The sequence below is a fragment of the Oncorhynchus nerka genome, linkage group LG8 (genome assembly GCF_034236695.1).
Source record: "Oncorhynchus nerka isolate Pitt River linkage group LG8, Oner_Uvic_2.0, whole genome shotgun sequence".
Lineage (NCBI taxonomy): Eukaryota > Metazoa > Chordata > Actinopteri > Salmoniformes > Salmonidae > Oncorhynchus > Oncorhynchus nerka.
Window position 1 is genome coordinate 26,822,429 of NC_088403.1, and position 18,562 is coordinate 26,840,990.

An 18,562-nucleotide genomic window follows, 5' to 3' on the forward strand; every position below is an offset into this window, starting at 1 on the left:
GGTCTGGGGGAGTCTGGCTCGGTGTTGGGTTCCTGGGGTAAGGAAAGAGGAGCCAGGGGAATAGGGTGCCGACTCAGCAGCTGACACCTCCTCTGATCTCTCTCACTCCCTCCGTTCTCCACCCTTAACTCAATTCTAAGCATTTACATTTACATTTAAGTCATTTAGCAGACGCTCTTATCCAGAGCGACTTACAAATTGGTGCATTCACCTTATGACATCCAGCCACACTGTAAAAAAAATAATCTAGCTGTTTCAACTAAATATTATTAAGTAACTGGTTTCACAGCCTTTTTTTCTGTTTACTCAACTTTTTGGTCAAAGTGTTACCTGAATTTAACATTTTTAGTTGGCTCAAACGTAGCTGCAACATGAGAAAAACAAAGGCAAAAAAATGAAAAAACGTATAATGATGTGTTTGCACAAATTGTCTCATAATATGAAAATCACACACAGTGCTTTTAACATACAATGTTTTCAACTTACATATTTAAAACACGTTGACATGATTACATTGTGCATGTTAATTGATACAGTAATTAATATTCAACATTATCTCACCTAGGATTTGAGCTCGCAAACTCTTGGTTCGCAGCATTCCAGTCGTTCTACTTCTCCACCATGTCTGTGTCAATAACTGATTTCACCTGTATTTCTACACGTGCACTTTAATGTAAATTTCAGCTCTGTTTAAAGTACACTCAAGAAAAACGATTTTATTAATCATAGTGATTAAGGAGTGACATTAAAACAGAGTAATATGCCCCACCAACATTAGACAAAAAAATAACAATTTTAGCATGCTTATAGGGAAGGCCACTCAACATGCTTGGCACTGACACAAATGACTGATGATTGGCTGAAAGAAATGTGTAATAAGAAGATTGTGTGAGCTGTTTTGGAGGGACTTCAGTGCAGCCTTTGGTATCATTGAGCATAACGTATTGCTGAAAAAACGTAGGGATTATGGATGAATATCTTCTGCTTTATCATGGATGGACAGATACCTATCCAATAAAACTCAGAGGGTTTTCTTTAATGGAAGCCTTTCTAATGCAAATTCGGTTGAGTGTGGTGTACCGCAGGGCAGCCAGCTTGGACCATTATTGTTTTCTGTGTTTACTAATGACCTTCCACTGACCTTGAATAAAGCCTGTGTGTCCCTGTACGCTGACAACTCAACACTATATACGTCATCTGCAACAGTAAAATAAATAACTGACACCCTTAACATAGCTACAGTCAGTTTTTGAATCGGTAACTAGCAATAGGCTGGTGCTAAATATCTCAAAAACAAAAGGTATACGGGCCTCCCAAGTAATGTAGCGGTCTTGTGGTATCACTACAGATCCGAGTTCGATCCCGGGCTGTGTCGCAGCCAGCCGCAACCGGGAGACCCATGAGGGGGCGCACAATTGGCCCAGCATCGTTAGCGGAGGGTTTGGCCGGCCAGGATGTCCTTGTCCCATTGCGCTCTAGCAACTCCTGTGGCAGGCCGGGCGCATACACGCTGACACGGTTGCCAGAAAAAGGGGTTAAAATGAAAAATAAAAAATGTTAAAATCTAAAAGCTTCATTTTTGGGACAAATCACTCGCTCAACCTTAAACCTCATCTGGATCTATTATTGAATAATGTGGCTACTAAGCAAGTTGAAGAGACTAAACTGCTGGGTGTTACCCCAGATAGCAAGCTATCATGGTCAAAACATATAGACAATGAGTGCTAAAATGGGAAGAGGTCTGCCCATGATAAGGCCTTGCTCTGCTTTCTTGATATCTCAGTCAACCAAACAGGTCTTACAGGCTCTAGTTTCATCACACCTGGACTACTGTCCAGTTGTGTTGTCAGGAAGGACATAGGCAAATTGCAGTTGGTACAAAACAGAGCAGCCCGTACTGCACTTAGATGTACACGGAGGGCGAATGTCAATGACATGCATGTCAATCTCTCCTGGCTCAAAGTTGAAGAGAGATTGACTGCATCACTATTGGTCTTTGTGTGAGGTGTGATGTATTGAAGGTACCGGACTGTCTGTTCAAGCAGTTGGCACACAGTTTGGACACTCATGGGTACAACACAAGACATGCAACCAGAGGTGTTTTCACTGTCTCCAGGTCCAGAACAGAGGCTGGGAAACACACAGTACTAAATAGAGCCATGACTACATGGAACTCTCTGCCACCCCAGGTAACTCAAGCTGTCAAAAACAAACATATAGAAGAACACCTTACAGCACGACAGGGACAGTGAAGAGACACACAGACATATTTCTATGCATTTTGTATTGTATTATGTATGTGATATGTGTTTTGGATACAACTGTGATATGTGGTTGTCTCGCCTGGCTGTCTTAAGATGAATGCAATAGCTGTGGGTCGCTCTGGATGGGAGTGTCTGCTGAATGGTTCAATTATAATGTAAATGTAGTGCTATCTATGTATATTTATCTATTTAATTTGTTGGGTTGTTCCTGTTTGGAACCCAGGAAGAAGCTAACCGGGGATTCTAATAAATACTAAATGATGAGAGAATAGTCAGATTAAGTGAAAATTGACACAGACACAGTGGTGTAGCAGGAAGATTGGAATGCCCCGAACCAAAAGGTTAGGATTTCAAATCGCAGGTAAGGACATGTTGAATAATAATTACTCTAGAAATGAACATGCACAATGTAATCATGTGTGTCAAATATACATATTTACATAGTTGAAAACATTGTACGTTAAAAGCACTGTTTGTGTGTGTGTAACCAGTTGCACAGACCAAATAATAATAATAATGTATAGTTGAATGAACATATGAGACAATTGCATCAATTGAGGCAAATGCATCATTTTAAATTGACTGCATTTTGTTTTCTCAAGTTGGAGTAAGGGCCAACTAAATGTTTTTGTTCGGGTAACACTTGGATGAAAAAATTGAGAAACAAACAAACTGTGGAACCAGTTGCTTAATAATAATTAGTTTAAACAACTATATATTATTATTTAAAAAATATGCAGTGCAGAAGAATATGACACACAAATCTTTCATCGGTTCCAACTATGTTAGTAGTGCTGAGCATGCACATTGGAAAGCACACACGTTAAACATTTTGCCATGTAAGGCCTACTAATCTGTTTGATCACATCTCATTGAAGAGGCATTGCAGTTCCCCTCACCTCTCACGGGGTGAATTAATGTACATGTTGTGAAGCATCCTCTTGTCATTTGGAGTGAAAACCAATCTATGAGTTAGCCTTCGAGTGATGTGGCTCGAACAGGAATGACTTTTTCACCACTCAAGCCAGATGAGGACAAAATGCTCCCATGGTCAACATTCTCCAATTAATTTTGTCCATTGAAATTGCAACCTTGTGATCGAAATGAGAGTAAATACAGTCTCTAAAGACTTCATATCAGATTCTGCTTAATGTGTATTGAATGGACTTAAATGCACAATTGAGTTTGGCTGGCAATTTATCAGCATTGGGTTACATTGTTGTCATATATGGTGTATTGTATTTATAGACTGAGAAACCTCTTAGGAGATACTGGAGAAGTATCATATCCTTCCGACGACAGCCCTCTTCTAAGACAGTCCAGAACATTTTGCTGGAAGTTTGCTAGTGGTTCCTGTTTAAATTGTATTTTTGACTCAAGTAAAATCACAATGATTTCTGCTGTGTCATCGATGACTGTGGACCTTCAGAAAGGTCACCTCTGCCCTGGTACATTTCCCCTCAAACACTTATGCCCATTTGAGAATTTCTGTGACACTTGTGTACCAGATGCACTTTTCCTTTCTCTGCAGAGGCTGTATCCTCGAAAACTGCTCTCCACTCTGAACACTCCCGTCTGCCGAGCTGCACTTACCCAACTCAATGCCGCCGAAAGGTCGCGCTGAGCATGCCATTTGAACCAGGGTTTTATTATTGATTACGTTCAGTGGGCCCTCTGTGGCAGCCTGTCTGTTTAGTGGTGTATTTCGTTTTTTTGTTAGGCTAGTGAATGTAGGCTACTGGGTTGTGTGTTGTGCTCACTGCTGTTCAGTAGCTTACTCCCAATCCCTCCCATACACCTCTGACTCTTTCACGTGTTCATTCCTGTCAGAATGTTATGTATGCACATGTTATCCACAGTACATAACTTAGGCTATCAGTTACCTTTCTGAGTAAGCGGCATGCATAAGTATGTGAACATAGTATCATGCATGTACAAGCACATGCTCCATCAAACAGAATGAATCAATAAATACAACACTGCCAGTTCCTGCTGTCGTAGAAAACGCAGAATGGCAAAGTCATACTGCCTCTTTTTCTGCTGATGAATTATGGATCAGCTGCATCAGCAAGAAAATAGTCCCCAGACCCCAACGTTGTATCCAGTCCCCACGTTGTATCCAGTCCCCTTTGACTTGCTGGCCTATATTCATTCCAAATGAAATCCAATGCTTTTCATTTCAAGTCTATCCCATATTGATTACTGGGTTTCTTAATTGTCACAATATCACCGAAGTGAATGCTTGTCCACTTTGTTTTTGTGAGTTTTATCGCTTGCTTTCAGTAAGATGGAAATTCAGCTTTGTGATCTGAATGAGCTCGTGCAGCAGAGTTACTGCTAGTTTGGGGTTCAAGTTCGAATGTGAATTTCTCATCCCACTGGACAAAAACAGGTTGAATCAACGTTGTTTCCAAGTCATTTCAACAACAACAAAAATCTACGTTATTGCATTGAATCAACGTGGAAAACGACATGGTCACATTTAGTTCATTTCACGTTGAACTCTCGTTAGTTGACAACATAACCAAATCTAAATCAAAACCAGACGCTGAAATTACGTCTGTGCCCACTGGGATGTCAATTCCTGAAATGTAATGGTCAGGAATGTTAGTACTGAAAGGGATAGTTGATAGATGAACAGACATGCAGTCGTACAGTATTGACTTTCAACACAATGTTTCTCATCGTATCCTATGTTTAAAGAATGCTGTTGGCATCAATATCATTTAGGCTACACTAACAGTGCTGGTTGGGCTAGTTGCTTGAAGATAGCTGTACTGAATACACTGCTGGGGGTGTGCTAGTGGTTCTGATGTCATCCTTGAGCAATTCTCTTCCAATGCATACTGGGTCTCCCCAGCTGTTGTTTCAATATCATCTAACCCCACGTTAATAAAAGACTAATTGAAAGAGCTTGATATCCCAGTATATCCAGTTACTTACACTTGTACACAAAGCCTGTATGAATGGCTATACCCTTCGGCCCATTCTGTGTGTGTGTGTGTGTGTGTGTGTGTGTGTGTGTTGAATAGAGGACCCTATAATTGGTATGGAGACAGCTGACCTGCCAATAACAAAAGAAACCTCTCTGGCACATTTCCCTCCGGGTAACTTCCTGTTTCTTTGTTCTATATATAAGCATTCCACATCCATACACACGCGCGCGCACACACGCACACTATTAATGTTTGAGGTCAAGGCAAGTAAATTAATGCATTTTGATCTAGCTGTTAACCTTACAAGTCTAAATCACATCTTGATATTATGTGCCGTTGTGCCAGATTAGTAGTAGGCCTAGGCTGAGTTTGCTTATCAATCATATATAGTACTGTAAATCTCTCTTTCACCCTCCGTGTTGAATAATCCTGCCGACTCAGTGATATTCTACATATCAAACAAACTGTAAAGTCTTAGAAATGTGATGGAGAGGGAGGAAGAGAAACGATGATATGAACTCCATAGAGGGGGTTACTTCTTCTCAAAGTAGATAATTTCTCTTTTCGATGGTATCCTTGGTTTTTCTGAAATTGGTTGTATATTATTATAAATGAAAGAAAAACACACATTTGAGACCCAGTTTGTTCGACAACGGCAGTTGCTGTTGACCTGTTTCTGTTTCCTTCTTGTGCTGCAGGCAGCTGTGCTTAATTGTATCTTTCTAGTCAGATTGCTGTGGATAGTAACCCAGCTGTTAATGGGTCAAGTGCAGTTGTCTCTGTCAAGGATTCATGCATCTAGACGTGTTGTCTTTTAATCTCGCTGTGTGATATAATCCATTCTAAGTGCTAATGGAAAGAATGTCAGAACATGCTCTAGGAAATTGCAATGTTCTTGGCTGATGCCCATTCATTTTCCTCCAATGCCATCATCTCCTCATGGTCTGCATTGGGGCTTTGAAAGAATTGTCACTATTCAAAATGCAGAGGTGCCTAGGGGTCATTAATAAGATTAACTTGGCCATTGGGCAACCCCCCTAAGAATTTGAAATATTAACTTTGTTCCAGAACATTCTTTTTAGGATGTCCCAAAGAGTGAATACCATTAAACAACCCATAACGGCTGTGCACTTCAAATTTGGCAGTTGATCTCTTGAATTTCTGCTAATGAAATCCCTAAATTTTGTCAGTAGAGATGTACTTGATATGGAAATTCTGGACAAAAACAGATAATCAAAAGTTTTTTTGCCATGTTTTTTTTGTACAGACGATACAGATGTGATGGCCAATATTATGCATATACATTATCACTAGGAATCCCTGCAGTATTGTCAGGACTGGACATATGGTGGTAAGCTGCTGATGATGGTGGTGGTATAGCAAGGTCTACCCTAAAATCACTATCTGTTAGGCTGTCATTACACTCAGCAGTTTTAGCTGCACATTAATCAGACTATTGAAAGCTCTCTATGGTCCATGTCTGTGTCTCAGAGCTCAGCAGCGTCAATGTCAGGGCCTCAGCATGGTTCTCATTAACATAGCTTTCCCAAAATTGATTTAAGGTTTACTTTGTCAATGACATCTTCCTTTTGCCTATTCAGATGCTGTTTGCAGGACTTTCTGCTTGCCCAGCCAGTTAAACGCTGTAGGCATACAATAAATGTGCTTTTCAGCAGGGTTTACTGATGTTGTAACTTAAATTGTAGAAGCAGGTAAAATGAAGACATCTAACTTGCTATCGTTAAAATGAATGGGTAAAAAATTAGCTTAGGGTTAGGTTCAAAATCAGACTTTAAGAAACCAGGGCTTCTTGGCCAGATAGTGATGGTCATTGTTGTGCACTAACAGCCCGTGTTAAATGAAGACGATGTGGGGCGATGAAACAATTGGAAGCCATTCATTTTCAATGAAAGAAAAGCGATGAGAAGTGAAGTGGGCGGGGGACAGTTGGGCGATGCGAGCATGGGCAAGAGAGTGTGACCATGGTGGGACCTAAGTTTGGGAAAGCTGAACTTCATGCAAGTACTCAGCAATAAAGCAGGGCTATTGACCAATCGAAGCTCACTATAGCTTCAAGCCCCTACTGGATTGCCTGTTGATACTGAGCACTACCTAGCTTGCTAGCAACCACATGACGAGCCACTCTGGACAAAGCTAGTGTGGCTAGGTGATGCATCACTGCATATTAATACCCCCTAATACCACGGCGCACAAACATTCAGCACCGTGGACAGATCCCTAATCAGCACGAAGTTAACAGAATAGACAATGCTCAAACATTAAGGACCATGGACAGTACCCCGATCAGCAGGAAGTAAACAGACTGTTTATTAGTCTCTGTAACTGTTTATTAGTCTCTAACTGTTTGTTGGCCTCTGTAACTGTTTATTAGTCTCTGTAACTGTTTGTTGGCCTCTAACTGTTTATTAGTCTCTGTAACAGTTTGTTAGTCTCTGTAACTCTTTGTTGGCCTTTGTAACTGTTTGTTGGCCTCTAACTGTTTGTTAGTCTCTGTAACTGTTTGTTGGCCTTTGTAACTGTTTGTTGGCCTCTGTATAACGGTTTGTTGGCCTCTGTAACTGTTTATTAGTCTCTGTAACTGTTTGTTGGCCTCTGTAACTGTTTATTAGCCTCTGTAACGGTTTGTTGGCCTTTGTAACTGTTTGTTGGCCTCTGTAACGGTTTGTTGGCCTCTGTAACTGTTTATTAGTCTCTAACTGTTTATTAGCCTCTGTAACTGTTTGTTGGCCTTTATAACTGTTTGTTGGCCTCTGTAACGGTTTGTTGGCCTCTGTAACTGTTTATTAGTCTCTAACTGTTTATTAGCCTCTGTAACTGTTTATTAGTCTCTGTAACTGTTTATTAGCCTCTGTAACTGTTTATTAGTCTCTGTAACTGTTTGTTGGCCTCTGTAACTGTTTATTAGCCTCTGTAACTGTTTATTAGCCTCTGTAACTGTTTGTTGGCCTTTGTAACTGTTTGTTGGCCTCTGTAACGGTTTGTTGGCCTCTGTAACTGTTTATTAGTCTCTGTAACTGTTTGTTGGCCTCTAACTGTTTATTAGTCTCTGTAACAGTTTGTTAGTCTCTGTAACTCTTTGTTGGCCTTTGTAACTGTTTGTTGGCCTCTAACTGTTTGTTAGTCTCTGTAACTGTTTGTTGGCCTTTGTAACTGTTTGTTGGCCTCTGTAACGGTTTGTTGGCCTCTGTAACTGTTTATTAGTCTCTGTAACTGTTTGTTGGCCTCTAACTGTTTATTACTCTCTGTAACTGTTTGTTGGACTCTAACGGTTTGTTGGCCTCTGTAACTGTTTACTGGCCTCTGTAACTGTTTGTTGACCTCTGTAACTGTTTGTTGACATCTGTAACTGTTTGTTAGCCTCTGTAACTGTTTGTTGGCCTCTGTAATGGTTTATTGGTCACTGTAACTGTTTTGTTAGCCTCTGTAACTGTTTTGTTAGCCTCTGTAACTGTTTGTTGGGCTCTGTAACTGTTTATTGTCCCCTGTAACTGTTTGTTGGCCTCTGTAACTGACTGTTGGCCTCTGTAACGGTTTGTCGGCCTCTGTAACGGTTTGTCGGCCTCTGTAACGGTTTGTTGGCCTCTAACGGTTTGTTGTCCTCTAACTGTTTGTTGGTCTCTGTAACGGTTTGTTGGCCTCTGTAACAGGTTGTTGGCCTCTGTAACTGTTTGTTGGCCTCTGTAACGGTTTGTTGCCCTCTGTAACTGTTTGTTGGTCTCTGTAACAGGTTGTTGGCCTCTGTAACTGTTTGTTGGACTCTGTAACTGTTTGTTGGTCTCTGGAACGGTTTGTTGGCCTCTGTAACTGTTTGTTGGACTCTGTAACTGTTTGTTGACCTCTGTAATTGTTTGTTTGCCTCTGTAACTGACTGTTGGTCTCTGTAACTGACTGTCTGCCTTTGTAACTGTTTGTTGACCTCTGTAATTGTTTGTTTGCCTCTGTAACTGACTGTTGGTCTCTGTAACTGACTGTCTGCCTTTGTAACTTTTTGTCGGCCTCTGTAACTGTTTGTCGGCCTCTGTAACGTTTTGTTGGTCTCTGTAACTGTTTGTTGGCCTCTGTAATGGGTTGTTGGCCTCTGTAACTGTTTGTTGGCCTCAACTGTTTATTAGTCTCTAACTGTTTGTTGGCCTCTGTAACTGTTTATTAGCCTCTGTAACTGTTTATTAGTCTCTGTAACTGTTTGTTGGCCTCTGTAACTGTTTATTAGTCTCTGTAACTGTTTATTAGCCTCTGTAACTGTTTGTTGGCCTCTGTAACTGTTTATTAGTCTCTGTAACTGTTTATTAGCCTCTGTAACTGTTTATTAGCCTCTGTAACTGTTTATTAGCCTCTGTAACTGTTTATTAGCCTCTGTAACTGTTTATTAGTCTCTGTAACTGTTTATTAGCCTCTGTAACTGTTTATTAGTCTCTGTAACTGTTTATTAGCCTCTGTAACTGTTTATTAGCCTCTGTAACTGTTTATTAGCCTCTGTAACTGTTTATTAGTCTCTGTAACTGTTCATTAGTCTCTGTAACTGTTTATTAGCCTCTGTAACTGTTTATTAGCCTCTGTAACTGTTTATTAGCCTCTGTAACTGTTTGTTGGCCTCTGTAACTGTTTGTTGGTCTCTGTAACAGTTTGTTGGCCTCTGTAACTGTTTGTTGGACTCTGCAACTGTTTGTTGGACTCTGTAATGGTTTATTGGCCTCTAACTGTTTTGTTAGCGTCTGTAACTGTTTGTTGGCCTCTGTAACTGTTTGTTGGCCTCTGTAACGGTTTTGTCGGGCCTCTGTAATGGTTTGTTGGCCTCTGTAACGGTTTTGTCGGCCTCTGTAACTGTCTACTGTCCTCTGTAATGGTTTGTTGGCCTCTGTAACGGTTTGTTGGCCTCTAACTGTTTTTTGGCCTCTCTGCCATGCTTGTCTATTCTACTGTTCCCCTTTCATTTGAACTGTAGATCACTTAAACTGTATAATTGTGAAAAATATTGCTGTCCCAAAATATAACTGTCCCAATTAGAATTTCTATAGAAATCATTTTTGGAAGTTAAAACATTTACAACAGTCATTGCTTATTGTATAGTAATGGAGTGGTTTATGATTTTACACAAATGGAAGAATATCCACTTCTGGAAGAACAAAAATCAGGCTGCAACTCCATTCCTGTAGTCATATTTGCAATGCAATCTTTGCTATGTAATAACATGTTAATACAATGTTAAAGGCTAAAATGTTATTTATCATGGAAACTGGCCTACACTCTGATTTTAAGAAATGTATAGATATAAAAAATGTGATGTAGCAGACCAAATGCTTTGTCTTTTCAAATTGAGAATTTTACCAAAGCAAGGCAATGATTTCATATAACTGTTGTTTGTGTATCAGCAACAGCGCCCCTCTTTGTGGTTGCCAAGGTATGACTTGACTTGTGCTCCTTGGCAACCTAAGCACCTGGGGAACCACGTATCATGGTACTCTCTGACGTATAGGCATTCCCCGCGGCGTATGCGTTATGTAGTCTGTTCAAGGCTGACAATAACACCGCCTTTTCCTGAAGGTTGGGGGGTAAAGGAACCCGTAGACGGAAAGATCACTCACATTCCTGTGACATGTTAATATTGGTTTTCCTTTTTTAATTTGTGCATTCTCTCTATAATACACAGAAATCTTTCCAGGAATTCCGAAATTTGTGGTTGTGTAAACTTCCTGAACGAACAGCGAAGGAAGTGGCGGACAGGATTGCCATTGCTCTCCGGTGACTACTGGACTGTTTTTACACCTTCATTCTAAATAAGGAAGCAGCCTGTCAGACATATGACCAGCGTCCCAATTTGGGCTCGGTCAAAGTACCCCATCGCATCCCATGATTGCTCAACTCTACCCAATGAAACTCCTCTCCCCCTGCCCCATCTCACATGTGAGGTGACAGCGGCTGCACATACTCTCATCAGACTTGCAGCTCAGCGCTTGCTGCATACACTTGCTGGGTTGCAACTTTTTCTTCCTCTCTCTCTCCCCTCCCTCACTTTGACGGGCAGCAATGAAGTCAGAGTGATGTCATATAAGGATACGAGTGCCTGGCAATGTGACATAGGTTTTTGGTGAGTGGTATTCTCCACAGCCAGCGTTGCCTATCGAGAGAGGCGCCAGCGTTGCCTATCGAGAGTGGCGCGGAGCTGCAAAAGATGATCATCACCACCACCTCAAGCTCTGTCACGCTCTCTCCCTTTTCTACTCCTCTTTCGGGCTGTCATTTCATGCCAGAAGACCTTATCTGCCTTCCAAAAATAAGCCTTTACCACCATGCCGAAGGAAGAAAAACAAGAAGACAGGTATTTTTAGGGCCATTAACTTTGACCACGTGCCCCGAAGGTAAACTGGATGGCCATTGCGCAAAGGTTCTTCATCGGTATGTGCAACGAGGCCAGCACGCACTCGACGTTGACTGCAATTGTTCTCTTGGGGTCTCTATTGGGAATTGTGTCATCATATCCGATTCCAAGCAGGACTAATGCAACTTTATTGGAGCAAAGGTGGGAGACCCTCTTTTCCCGCTCTGTTCTGGGAATCTCTGGGGCGAAATCGGACATGAACTGGGAGAGTGACTATTTGATGGGCATCAAGAGAGTGCGGCGACTTTACTGCAACGTGGGCATTGGATTTCACCTGCAGATCCTCCCTGACGGCAGGATAAACGGTGTACATAATGAGAACCAGTACAGTGAGTCGCATCCTGAAATGTAATTCCATAGATAACATATAATATGAGCGGTCCCAAGTAAAGGCGACTTGAGAGCTCCTTGTCGGTCTTGCATGATATTTAATCATTGGGGTCGACAACATTGAATGTCTCTCAAAGCAAAGACAAATCTATTAAAAAACCTTGTATCATTCAGTGCTAAATATCTTCCCAGGCCAAAACATGACATGAATGCTTGGACCAATATAGACGCCAACTTATTTTTACACTGGCTCCTTCTGTGGCCCAGAAAAGGATTGCCATGCACGCCAGAAAGTGCAGTTATGATAGATATTCATTTGGGCAATAGGAAATGAACAGCATTGCTCCACAAATGATCCAGAACAAAGACGATGCATGCAGAGTAGCCACCTACAAGGTTACACCCACCGCGGCATCATGCCCGTCTTTGTTCCCCCATAGTCAAACGCATTGATACACTGTCAATTTGACAAGGTTCCTCTGTATAACACCATACTTTGTTTGACTAGGTCTAATAGAGATCTCTGCGGTGGAGAGAGGAGTGATAAGTATGTATGGGGTGAAAAGTGAGCTGTTTGTCGCAATGAACAGCAGAGGAAGGTTGTATGGAACGGTAGGTGTGCGCTATTGTATTTCCCTCTTTTGCTGGCATGAGAGATACGAGAGATGGAGAAAAACGCAATGTGTTTGAGATTAGCTAACTTCTTTGTTCATATGTTATTACCAATTATATATTTTTAAGAATTTGTTTTGTTAAGTAGACCCTTTGCATTATTTTGTTCTCTGTGAATCAAATATTACCTCACTTGATGGGAGCGTTCATGAGGCACGGAATGATTCCATTGTAAATTATTCATAATTTCCAATTGCCCAGGTTATAACTTGTTTCCGTGTGGTCTTTCTGTAGCTTGTGTAGCATAATGGAAAGGGTTTTTGTAAAGGATAACACAAATTGAATTCTAATTGAAATATGATCTGTTGAATAAGACGATATAAACGATGCCTATTGAACTCGTGAGTTAACACTAGCCAAATAGTCTATCAATCATCTGATTGCTTTTCTGAGAGTTGAATGTCTGAAGCTATGTATTGAAGGAATCAATCAATGTTCAAGGTAGGAATACTAATCTAAAGAGAAGGTGCTTTAGCATTGATTATATTAAGATTGATTTTATGGGCCAATGTTGAATTAAAATATTGCACCATATTGCACGTCTACGTGTTGGCGTACTGCTGTAAATTGGTCTGAATTGGCAAACATTTGGCTCTGACATTTTAGCCTATAAAACTGCACCCTGCTTTTGGCTTGCAGTAAAAGATGTTTTAGTATGAAGATACAATAAAACTTCAATAAAATGCAGTCTCAAATAGCCGCCTGTTTCTTTTAATAGCCGGGCATCGTCACACATTTCAGCAAATCAACGCCTGTTTCGAATAAACGATGGGTTTAAATGCATTGTTTACACGTGAACTTCAGTGCATATGGTAAAGATTGCGCAATAAGGTACAGGAGAGCATCATTATTGCCATGGATGAAGACTGCAGTGTGGTTTGACATGGTCGCCTCAATTACAGTGGATACAAAGAGTGAGAGAATGATGCTGAAGCTGAAATTGCGGTGTGTGATAGGGAGCCTAGTCATTGCAAGTCTGATCTGCAGTGGATGTGTTATTAAAATGTTTATACTGGTCATACTGGTCACAAAGTGTGGTAGTCTTTTCAACATGTTATTGAGCAATAGATGCCTTGCTCAAATGGAAGCCTCCAATTCAAACTCCCATTAGACAGATCTGCAAGTGTTATAATGTAAGCGCCAGTTGCGTTTGGTGACTGAAGCAAATAAACCGCTCTGGATATTATTTGAAGTTGTACAGTATGTAGAAACTGCTTCTCCAATAGAAATCCCCTATCTCGCTTGTAGGTGATGTCATGGCAACGTTGGCTAGCTAAAGTCATGCGCAGAAACGCGTCATCGGTACAATGGTCGTTTGGCGCCGAACTGCGCATGTGCAGGCCACTAATCAAAGGCACTCCTTTGATATAAAGTTGTTTTGACGAAAATTAAAACATGTAAGTGTCAATCTAGGTTGTGCCTTTTAGATTTCGAGAAAATTAACAACTAAGGAATACTTTTTTCACTTCCCTCATTGACTTCTCAAGTGTTTTCGGAAGTCTCGCGATGTTGCGCCTCTGGTTTGATAAACTGGGACTGAACAGAGTAGTGTTTAGCTGCAGTAAACATCCAAATCTATTGCCGTGGAGGAGATCTACAACTTGCTGAAATGTATTTAATGTGTTCAGCTTGACAAGACACTGTAAATCAGCAGGCAATGATTCATCGTGACGTTGATGAACAAGGAGTGTCAGAACTCTTTTTAACCACGTTTAGTCCAGTCCTCTGTTTCCTCTGTATTTGGATTACTCTTGAAATTGTTTATTGTCTGTATGTTTATGTTAGATCGGCAGAAAACCCAATACTTGAATCATGAAAAATTATCTAAAAAATGATTACTATAGAACTTGGAAATTATTGAATATGAATGACTGCGTTACAACAGAAATTTAGAGCATGTGGTTTTAGAAGTTTGAAGTGGTCATTTAAAGCCAGCATGCAGCCTTTTAATTAACATTTTTAATCCTCACTGTATGTCTATTTCATGGAAAATAACTCCAATTTTATTTTTAAAATTTATTTCACTGCACCTCCTTTTGCCATTGAAATTATGTCTGATCATGTATGCGGGTTGATAGAAATGTACATATATTTACATATACAACCCCGATAGATAGGTGGATAGAATTGTCTAGACTATAAAGCCTAACCCGCTTACCCCTTCACAGTAGGAGGATACATATGCAAATAAAAGATGACCAGTCATTGTTCAGAATAACCAGATCAAATTATGATGTCATGCTGTGGGCCAAAAACTCCATCCCACCTTAACAGGCTGAAATTCCAGGCATTTCTTTCCAAATGTTTTTATGCTAAAAGCTTTTTTGTTGACCATGTCTCTCCATTTGCCATTTTTAGAAATTCTTCCGGGATGAGTGCAAGTTCAAGGAGACCTTGCTGCCAAACAACTACAATGCCTATGAGTCTTCGGTTTACAAGGGCTCCTACATCGCCCTCAGCAAACATGGCCGCGCAAAGAGAGGCAACAAGGCCACCACCGCCATGACTGTCACACACTTCCTCCCACGATTATCATGATCAAAGCTGGCAATAACTCACTAATTTGCACATGTGGAGGTTCTCCAAGGTAATATAGAATTATACAATATAAATATATACCATTACAAAAGGATTGCAAAAAACTACACAAGTATTTATTATCTTTATATATGTATATTTGGATAGCTACCTTTGTATTAGAACTTATGTATATGCCATTATTTGCTGCTTATCATTATCGATTGAGGAGTGTATTTACACCTTTTCTGGAAGTACATACCGGTCGTAACGGGAGTAAATCAAGATAGTTGCTTAGCCAAACTCCAAAACAAACAAGATTTTTGACATTATAACGCTTGCATAGCTGTCGAATGGGAGCTTGAATCTGAGCTTCCTGGGCGTTCTCTAACTCATAGATACTGGGGCAGCTTCACCCTGTCTTTGGGGTGGATGACAAATATCCTTAGCTTTTAGGAGTGAAATTGATACTTTTTATTACCTCAAAGAACCACTTGACTGGATAAAGAGATGCATGGAGTTACTGTATGCTCAAAGTAATACCTGTTTAGTCTATCCTTTCTCTGAGACCTTTGAGCACTTGCTGGTTCACTCCCCTGTGTTCAAGATTGCTATTATTTAGCAAAAAGGGGGATTGAGAACGAGACTACTTAAATGCACTTCCCTTGCTGAACGATGTGAAGGTGCCTTGGTGTTCCCACTTGTGGCCCTCTTAAAATTGCATGTAAGAGACACCCGCTGTAGTCAGAAATAGGGCTGACACTCCGAGGAGGGCCTCAGGGGGGCAGGTCTATCTCTGGTTTATTTTCTTTTTCTGTAATTAGATTGATTAAGTAATATACACTCTGGTACACAGAGAGAAGACTAGAGGAGAACTCAGCCATGAGTGTGGGGAGGTAGAGAATCTCAGTTGCCCACCCACAGTAGAAGTTTAACCGCCATGTGAGACTCTAGTCTCTCCACAAGGTCATTTAAACACGGTGGGGCAGTTATGTGTTACAGACTGGATTCAAACCTCCTTTGTCTCAGAGCTCATTTGCATAATGTATTGAAATGAACTGAAAAAGGGACTGGCATAAGAACGCACAATAAAACATGTATCTGCTCACAAACTAGGACACTGCTGAAATGCCCAAAATCTTTAGTGTTTGGCTTTGGGTGAGTGTGTGAAATGTAAAATTGCAAGCTTTTGTGCATCGCCATACATAAAGATGTCTTATTAAACCAATGAAAAATGATGTAAATATTGACAAATGTGAATCAGAAAAAAAGATCCAGGAACAAGTTGCGTAGTTCAGGTTGCACAGTGACCATCCATGATGGTGCCTGATGTCTTTTTTGTTGTTGAGAATCGTTCCCATACATGATTATTTATTTAGTTGTTTAGTGTGTTTGGTGAAATCCCATAGACCCCTCCCAGATCAGTGTGCTCTGCAGCAGCACTGCAGTGGCAGAAAGTTGTTGGAAGCGGTAGTTGGATGGTTTTAAATGTAATTACGGGAGGCTCAGTTCCTGGAGTCAATGTGTAGCACTGGACTGAAGGACAGTGCAGTGCCTCATAGTTAATAGTGTTCTTTCCTCTGCTGCTGGTTACTTGAAAACTGAGGCTTCTCATTCTACCCACCCCAAGTCACCCTCTGGGAATGTTCTCTTTGGTGGAGCCGAGGAGGAGCAGGACTATTTTAACCTAGAAAAGACTTATGGGATGCGGCCTGCTGTCGCTGTTTGTTGAATCCCCTGCAAGAATGTGTCTCATCCAGGAGGACTGGCTGCTCCCCACATACTCCCCTTTAACCAGTACCACCCCAGCCCTGTGAAAACCCATGGGGCTGGAGGGACCTTGGGATTCCAGCAGTAACCCAGGAGCTTCTTCTCCTGATTTAGTCCTTTTTTAGTTCACAGTCCGAGTCATGGACCAGTGTTGACCCTGACTCTGTGTCCAGGGGGGTCTGCTATTTGAGTCCCCCCCCCCCATCAAATCAATGTTTGTCACTATTTGATAGTGTTATCTCTCTATTTGATTAATTTGCAATGAATTTGATGTAAAGCTAGTTGATTGGTTTTAAAGGGACATACAGGGCTGTGCTGGGTCGATTATTTATTTATGGAATTCTTTATGCACTGTTTGAATGGTCTCCATAGAAAGACCATCAGTGGTCTCCAAGACTTCCATCTTGTCCTTAATTGCTCTTATATGCGTGGCTTTAAAGCTACAGTCTGTGATTGGTGCATCCATTTTTGGACTTTAAGTGTAATGTAATGAGCCTTTATAGCCATTTATTCTTAACGAATATAACTTAGAAATGCCTCATGACCTTAGTTAAACAGTCTCACCCCATCAGAACCCAAAATATAAGCTTGGTTTATTCCACTGTTTGTGAACAATGTAATTGTAAACAAACACTGTGGGTTAAAAATAGGTTAAAACTATAAAAACTAGTGGCTAGGCAGCGTTTTGTTTTTCGAATCATAGACTGTAGCTTAGAAAAAAAAACTGTCATTGTCATTTTCATATCTGATTGCCTGGCTGAGAATGAATGCATGTGTCTGAAATCTACAGTTATTTGAGTTACGTCTTTAATTTCTCTTGCCGAAGTTCAAACACTTGGTTTGATGCGTCTCTGCACTGCATTAATGTGAATGCAGATTTCATTTTTGCTCCTCTCACACCCCTTCCCTCACACACTTGTGCGTAGCCTATATCCAAATACTTCCAGGGAGGGGACCTCTGCAGACTTGATGCAGTACTTGAGACAAAGAGCAAAGTCACTGCAAGTCTCTATCCTCCCAGTTCTCTGTCTCTACAGCAGGCCTTGTGGGCCACTGTGACGTCAACCAACCAACTGCTCTTCAGGAATCCCCTAGCTCTGCCTGAGAACCAAGGCTCTGATATCAAAAGACTGTGGACAAGAGCTTCCAATCCTATCTAAAACAACCCTTCCCTTACACTTTCGCAATATTAACCGAGAGGTCTTGGAACGGTTATTTAAAGATTTTAGTGGCACATTGGAGTATTGCAAGGGAGTTTCATATTGCAGTGTAAATGTTAAACAATTTCCACAGTTTACAAGAGTCCGTTGAGGTTATTTTCAGGAGTGATGGAAGCTTTCTCTAAAGGGCAACACCTACCTGTACACTTACTAGTGGTGTGCAACAGGAATTTACTTTTTTTTAGGCTGGATTGTTATGGGCATACAATGAATCTGTCACATGGTATAGTGGCCTGGATCAAATCTCCTTTTCCTAACTTGTTGTAATGAGAATATATGTACTGGAAGTAAATCCTATTGTTTGTCTATTGGTTAAAGAGTGGTCTCAGAGATCAGACTTAAGACGTATTGCTGCTGTGACTGCATGTATTACATGAAAACATTCTGGGATAGTTATTGACATTGGTAAATGTACAAATGGAAAAATTAATCAGATACATTGTTCTGATAAAAGTG

At 40.8% G+C, this 18,562-nt stretch overlaps 1 protein-coding gene across 1 annotated transcript; it reads left to right on the forward strand.

Annotated features, from left to right (window-relative positions):
• Window positions 1-11,101: 11,101 nt before the first annotated feature.
• LOC115133050 (fibroblast growth factor 4B-like) lies at window positions 11,102-17,083 on the forward strand. The gene is made up of 3 exons (XM_029665881.2): window positions 11,102-11,926; window positions 12,436-12,539; window positions 14,958-17,083. The coding sequence occupies exons 1-3, from the start codon at window positions 11,587-11,589 to the stop codon at window positions 15,135-15,137; spliced, it is 624 nt and encodes a 207-aa protein (XP_029521741.1). The 5' UTR covers window positions 11,102-11,586; the 3' UTR covers window positions 15,138-17,083.
• The last annotated feature ends 1,479 nt before the right edge of the window (window positions 17,084-18,562 follow it).

Coding starts and splice junctions, on each gene's coding strand:
- LOC115133050 (XM_029665881.2), top strand. CDS start 11,587: ATGGCCATTGCGCAAAGGTTCTTCATCGGTATGTGCAACGAGGCCAGC. Junction 11,927..12,435: donor ACATAATGAGAACCAGTACA/GTGAGTCGCATC, acceptor TTGTTTGACTAG/GTCTAATAGAGATCTCTGCG. Junction 12,540..14,957: donor GAGGAAGGTTGTATGGAACG/GTAGGTGTGCGC, acceptor TGCCATTTTTAG/AAATTCTTCCGGGATGAGTG.